Below are 7,576 nucleotides of genomic sequence, written 5' to 3'. Positions count from 1 at the left end.
GTTTTTTATTTCTTATTTGTTTTTCTTTATTCTCTTCATTTAGCGCAACAACGTTATTGTTCTAGTTTTTTAAAATTACACCTCCTAATATTAGAAAAAATAAGTCATAAACAAACTTGGCATATAAGAGTGATGACATTAAAGTAGAATTTCGTTGTTGAAATGAGGTTATAGACTTATGTTTTCCTTTTCTTATAAAGATTTACTTAAGTTATGTTGCAACTTATTTTATGTTATGTAGGGAATTTGACCTAAGAGTATTATGTTAAAAAATGAATTATGAATTTATGTTATATTTTTTTGTTCCAATTTATTTGCTTTAGTAGTATTGACTTGTTATCTCACATTGCATGTTGTTCTTTTTTCAACAAGAATTGATAAATTATATTTTTGTCAAATATTTGAATAACGTTTGACATTATATTTATAAATATTAATTTTGTTCTTAAACACGTCGTCCGTGATATTCTTACAAAATGTATGCTTTTAATTTTTATAATTAATTCAGTTAAAATATTATTAATTTGAGAAATATATCAATTATTTTTTATAATATTATTTACAAGCGGGGCAGAAATTCTTTAAGGGCGCGAGGCATAATTTGTGGGTTGTCATGATGTGAAATATTGGGTTTGGGGAGGATAGTTTGTACTTAACACAATGTATTCTTACGTCGTCTCATAACACTTAACACATTGTGCACTTTCAGGGAAAAAAAATGTTTTAGAAAACAATTAAAAATGAAACTATGCTTAGGAAAACCTCAATAAATAATAATTAATATCCCTACATGCTAATCTCAGGTCAAAATATTGCTTATGCAGAGTTGGAAATTGGAATCATATCACATTCACATGCAAACATTAACACACTAGTTGACATTTTGGCCACATGCAACTCTATACAAATAGTGACCAAGTCAAGTTCTTTGTTTCGAACTCTATGGGGAATTCCAAATTAACTTCATACTCAAAGTTGAACGACTTTGCAGTATGGAACATTGACTTGCAAGCTAAAAACAACGTGTGGAATACCCTTGATTAACGTATTTGACCAATTATATTAATAATTAGTTTTATATGGGAGTTTAATTTCTATATTGAGAATATAAGATAATTTTCACACTATCAGTCACCAAAAAGATGGATCATAATCATACGTACACTCATACACTCTCCTTGTTTTTATCTTTCCTCTCTCGCTATTTATGACAGCGATGAGTTCACCACATAAAATGAAAAAAGAAAGACGAAGAGGAGGACATATTACAAGAAAAAAAGTAACTACTTATGAAGCAGACATGTCATGCATGACTCTTAGTAATACTTTGGATTCTCCAATCAGGATCTTCAATATTGGTAAATCTATTCACTTTTTTACTGTACATGAACCTTCAAAAGATGCAACATTGTCCCAGTAATGTGCCTGCGGCTACTATGTATATGGATGCTTGTGCTTGTTTTGTTCATATTTTCATTTAACAAAGACAAATAGACAATTAACGATTTCAAGAAAAAACAGAAATCAGATTTAGTTTGTGATAACCATGACCCACCATCTTTTGGATATATCCTCCAAATTCACTGTAACAACTTGCTTCACCACTACCTAAAACTTTGTGACTTTTGTCACTTTTCTATTATTTAACTCTTTGAAAGACCACTCCAGACCTGGACACCTGGTACTTCGTCTTTCTTCATTGCATGTTCTGTCTGTCAAAATATTCGAGATTGTGATTTCATTTTGTGATTACTATTGGAAATCCAGTGATTTGTGTAATCAGGATCCAAAAAAAAAAAAAAAAGAGAATTCTATCAATAAAATAGAAAGTTAAGTAAGAGGAAGTATTTTTTATGAGGATATTTGACGTGGCTGATTTTGAGTGTAAGCTGAAGTTGAAACTCCAATATCAAGGGCAACTACATTATGTACACCACTTTCTCCCTACCAACGGCATGCATCAGATTTTATTTATAAGAAAAATACTAAATAATTAAACATTAAGCTTCCACATATTACATATCATATAGATTTCCATTCAAAAATACTCTTTCAATCCCTTATTTTAATGGTTGGGTTCGTCCCTCTATCTTTTTCTATCTAAATAATAACTCTATCGGAATTTTAACTCGGTGATGTGAATCTAACTCACAAATCACTTGTCACTCTTCCCACTAGACTAAAGTTCTAGGGACGGTTTCTAATTTAATCTTTAATCATAAAGAAATTTTACACTCAAGTTACTAAAACTAAAGGTAATTATACATTTAACTAATAGTCAAAGTAGAGAAATAATTATAAAAGCATAAATTAGCTATGGACAACCTAACTTTTATCACTAAGCAGAAAAAGATCTGTCACTAAACACATATAATGATGGATTATCAGTAAATCATGTAAACTGCGGACTTGGATGTAGGTACGAAATGATGTATATGTCAACACATTGTTTATTATTAAACCATGAACAAACATATGCGTTTCCTTCTCTAATCTGTTACTATTAACTTGTTAAGCACCCTACCCAAGAAAGGATCAGTTTCTCAGATTAAAAATTTATGCGAGGAATTAAATTCCATATAAATTTGTGGGTCTAAGTAGTGCTTAGAAAAAGAACCAAACAAAAGGGGTCAAACAAAAAAGCTTTCCTTAGTGCGAGAAAATAAAAGAGCGTAGCGTGGCATTGTGGCAGCACTTTAGTAGCCCAAAGTTTGCCAATAGGAGACAAATTGAATCTCACAAGTATCCTATCAATTTAGTAAGCATCAAAATCAACGTAGATGAAACTTCACGACTATCGATATTGACATATGAATAGACCCCACACACTTCACTTACCACCTATTAATGGATATAATCCTATGCTTGTTAAGAAAGAAGAAGAATAATGACCCACCCGTCTTCTCTTCTATTTTTTTAACTTTGAAGATTGATACTTATTAAAAGAGAACCCCCAAAAAAGGGCAAAAAAGAAAAAGAAAAAGGGCAAGGAGAGATGAAAAGAATAGAAAAGAAAATTTTCTAGGATATCATTGCCTCCACTTTACCCATTTTGTTGACCGCTAAAGAGACTTTATAAGTTCAAAAGTTGCCACTCGAATCGAAATTATTGGCAAACTCCCTACATGTAATACTACATTTTTGTGACTTCCCCAGCTACTGAAAAGTTTTATCCAACACCACTTATTGGTACATACATACTGCCTTGAGAAGTAGCTAAATCTTATCCAACTCTAATGTAAATAATTAATTCCCTCCATATTTTTTTTCAAACAATCTCATTATTCGGGTCAGTTTGATTAATTTTGTGGACGCCTACTATCTCTCACTGAATCCCACCAATACAAATATCGGATAACTTTATCCACCAAATTTAGAGTCTATTTGGATGGGCTTAAAAACAAAGCAGCTTATAAGCTAGAAACAGCTTATAAGCCAAAAAAAAATAAGTTGGAGTAATCTAACTTATTTTTTTTGGCTTATAAGCTGTTTTCAGCTTATAAGTTACTTTAGATAAGCTAAGCCAAACGGGCCCAATTAATTTTTTGGGCTTATTTTAAGCACAAAATAACTTTAAGTTGATCAGTCAAACACTCAAAAAAGCTGAAAACAGCTTATAGACAACTTATAAGTCAATCCAAACGGGCTCTTAGTCAAATATCCATTAAACTTTGAGAGCCTATTTCTTCCTCCATCCCTTACAAATTACACTATACTATAAACTAACCAGTCACACTACAATTGTTCCAAATACATTAAAATACTTTGAATTGTAAAAACAATGGTTCATATAGTATTTATTCAGGGTGGTGTCCATGTCAACTTAGGGCACCTAGACTATTTCACCAGACACCAACTACTTTCTACATTAACTTAGGCTAATGTGAACAAATAATCCAAATTTTTTGTCCCCACTATAAAAAAATCATGATAACTAAAAAAATTCACCCACATTGACCGCTAAATAATAACCTTATAATGTTCATCATGCTATATATTTTGTATACTTTCTCTTTGTACTTCAAACCCAAAAGTCTTCATAGTACTGGCGAAATGAGTAGAAAATACAAGAAAAGCAATAGCTGAAACAGAGTACATGAAGTAGAAGTATTTTTCACAACACCTATAATAAGGGAAACGAAACCTAATGCAAGCAGAAGATACTAGTAAATTAAAATAAGTGAATAGGATAAAGCTATACAGCAATAAGTACAACTAGGAGTATAATTCTATAATATATTAAAGTGCTAATTAATAATTTACAAAGAGCAAAGCACGAGAGAAATTGGATAACTGACCACTCATTTCTCAGTCATTACTTTGCCATGACCGTTGAAATCTCTATAATCGAGGAAAAACCTAAGAGTAAAAAAGCCATAACCTACACTTACTACTAATAGTAATTAACGACTCTAAGCAGAAAATCTTAATTTTAATGAATTCCTAATTTCTCACCGCTGTGGCCTCCTCTAATGTAGATGAATCTGTCGTCAAGCTCGTTGATTTTTCATGTGATGCATCACTTGCTGAACGTGATAAAATGGAGGACTCTGAATCTAAAATTAAATTTAAAACGGGGAAAAACAAAAATAGAAATGTGTAAGAAAATATGAAAATATGGTTTAAATTTTTGGGTTAATAGCACTTTTGGTCCCTCAATTATATAAATTCTAATTTAAATTCTTATCATATTTAACTCTGCACATTTAACTTTCAATTAATAAAAATGTGCATTTTTTATCACTTTACTTGTGAAACATTCACAAATTTATTTTTTATGTTAAACATGTATAGTTACTCCATATATAACGGTACTATAATTCTAAAAGTAGTTCAAAAACAACATGCTTCCTACACAAAAGGACTAAAAGCAAATGTTTTTTTTACATTGAAGGTTAACTGCGTTTCACAAGGACTAAAATAACATCATAACTATAATTTAGGGACCAAAAATGCTATTATCCCTATATTTTTTGGTAAACCAATTATTAGGAATGTAAATTGAATTTACCTGTAGATGAATTGAAAGATCTCTTGCAATGTAATATAGCGCCTTGAATTGCATCTTGTTGCTGTAACAATGAATCGTCTCGACGGTTAGATGATGCAACAGGCGCCGCTGCAACAACAGCCGATGATGAAGTCGATCTGCTTTTCCCCAAATGCTTACGAACTATTCGAAGCCCTGTTGGAATATTCCCTTGCTTCTGTGAAGTGTCCGTCACCACTTCCGTCTTAGAAGACGGAGGTGGTGAAGGACCCGTTTTTGTTGCAGCATTTCCCGTTAAACTTAACTGTCCTGAGAACTTAAGCTTCTCGCCGTAACGTTTTGAGACGCGAATGTATAGAGGTTTCACCTTTTTTAAGTACTTTTGCATTACATCTTTAGAAAATTTCTTCTCATCGGAAACTGCATTTGTTGAACATGCTTCCTCAGGATTCCGCTTCTGTGTTTTAGTGTTGTTGTTGTTGTTGGCTTTAGAGCGGTTATCTCTGGTAAACAATGACTTAATAGGAACTTCTTCAACCTTAAACTTCACTGTCACTGCTGAGAAAAAACAGCAAAATCCGTTGCTAATTACATTTAGTGACCGATTAGCAACAAATTATCAAAAATTAAATCTGTTATCTCTAGTAAACAAGGACTTAATAGGAACTTCTTCCACCTTAAACTTCACCGTCACTTCTTAAAAAAACATAAATTACGTAGCAAAATAACAAAATCTGTCTGCAATTCTATTTAGCACGGATTACCGATAAAAAATTCTTTTAGCTACGAGCAATATAACGACGAAATTTGTAGTTAATTTCAATTTTTATAATTAAAAACTTACTCTGCGTCCTCTCCTCTTTTGCATTCTCCGTTACCTTGTTCCGTTGTGGCTTCGGAGTAGCATCGCCATCACCGTCACCGTCAGCGTGAGTTTTTTCAATTTTTGTTGTTGCGTTTGATTTAGGCTTCTTAAGTTTGAGCATTAACACTCTAAACTTAGTAGCGGATTTCAACAGTGAGTTAGAAAACTTTGAATTTGCTTCCGATAGCAAAAGCGATGAAGGCTCGATTGGAACCAAACTACCTTTGAAGAATAAATCATCGGACGGTGAGATTGATACGTCCCGTAGATCCGTACCGTCAATGCTAGAACCGGATGACGAAAGCGTGAATTTAAGCTCTCCTTCATTCTCAAACTCACTTTCATCTCCTTCTTCCTCCTTTTCTTCTTCCTTCTGTTGAAAATCAAATTTCTTAGAATTTAATATTTTAATTCATATCTATATACTAGGATACATACGAGTAAAAAGTAAATTTTCATGTTTTGAGTTAAATACTACTGTATATTTCTTAGCTAGCGCTTGATCATAAATTTTAGATTAAATTTTGAAAATAAATCTTCAAATATCTGTTTGGCCATGAAATTTGATCTGATTTTGAAAATATATCTTTAAAATATTTTTAAATTTCAAAAACTAGCTCAGACTAATTTTTGAGAAAAAAATTTCACTTCCACAATTCCACTCACAAAATTTTCATGTAAGTTCAAACACAAGTTCAAAAAACTCAAATTTTCAAGCTTCTAACTTCAAAATATTGGCCAAACGGAAGCACTTATGAATAACCAAAGCTTCTATTCTGCTGGATATTTTCACAGAATAGAGATTGCAGAGAGCATTTATGAATAAAATATTTTTTTTACTTCACCTTCTTAGAACTAATTTTACACCTTTGGTTTGCTTCAACATTCACTTCTTCTTCTATGTCTTGAGCAAGTGCGGTGAACTCCAAGTCAAAAAAGGGTCCATCGTCTCCGTTATCGTCATCGTCAGAGTCCGACGAGTTAACGGCGGTGAGGACGGCGGCGCGTGGATTAGTGACGGCGGCGGCGTCGGGGGAGAAAACTCCGGTGGGGCCACCACCACCACCACCACGCCAGTATTTGAGTAAACTGAAAGCTTCCATTGTTGGTAAAGCCAGTATAGTAAACAAACAACAGGTTTTAATATTATTTTTATTTTTACTAGATTAGAAAATAATATAAATAAAGTGGAGAGAAATGGAGAAAGGTGAGTGTGTTTATGAGGGAAGAAGATAGACTGATAGATAGTACTTGTATTCGTTGTGTTGTGGAGTATAATGGAGAAGCTTAGCTAATTACTGTAGTCTGTAGTACTGAAAGGTGGCAGAGGAAGAACAGCAGCAAAACTTGGTTAGGTAAAAGTTATTTTTCTTTTTTACCTCTTTATACTCCCATCTTTTCATATTACTTGATCACATTATTAAAAATATATGTCTCAAATTATTTATTTATTTCTCATCTTACTCTTAATATTAAATATTCTTAAAAATAATGAATATTAATTAAAATATATTTATTGAAGAGACATAATGATAAGATAATAAAATATATCTTTCATTTATAATTTTTTTAGAAACAAGTAAAAGAGAAAATGATCAAATAATATAGAAAGAAGAAAAAATGACCAAATAATATGAAACGTATGAAAAATGATCAAGTATAATGGTCTTAGTATTTAATAGAGTTTCCCTTTTTTTTTTTTTGTGTGTGTGTGTTTACTT

The 7,576-nt window shown here is 32.0% G+C and overlaps 1 protein-coding gene across 2 annotated transcripts; it reads right to left on the bottom strand.

The window, feature by feature from the left end:
- Positions 1-4,216: 4,216 nt before the first annotated feature.
- On the bottom strand, positions 4,217-7,211 carry LOC132634839 (probable membrane-associated kinase regulator 2). Of its 2 annotated transcripts, none has more exons than XM_060350946.1 (4): positions 6,701-7,211; positions 5,835-6,228; positions 5,012-5,548; positions 4,217-4,556 (listed from the first exon to the last, which is right to left on the bottom strand). In XM_060350946.1, exons 1-4 carry the CDS (start codon positions 6,956-6,958, stop codon positions 4,444-4,446), a joined length of 1,302 nt encoding a protein of 433 aa, XP_060206929.1. In that variant the 5' UTR covers positions 6,959-7,211; the 3' UTR covers positions 4,217-4,443. The 2 variants fall into 2 exon arrangements, with proteins under 2 accessions (XP_060206929.1, XP_060206930.1); XM_060350947.1 differs by having other exon boundaries at positions 5,012-5,545; positions 6,701-7,210.
- Between the last annotated feature and the right edge of the window lie 365 nt (positions 7,212-7,576).

Source organism: Lycium barbarum, chromosome 4, assembly GCF_019175385.1.
Source record: "Lycium barbarum isolate Lr01 chromosome 4, ASM1917538v2, whole genome shotgun sequence".
Taxonomy (NCBI): Eukaryota; Viridiplantae; Streptophyta; class Magnoliopsida; order Solanales; family Solanaceae; genus Lycium; species Lycium barbarum.
The sequence above is the reverse complement of the archived record's forward strand: the minus strand, read 5'-3'. Positions and strand labels throughout refer to the sequence as shown.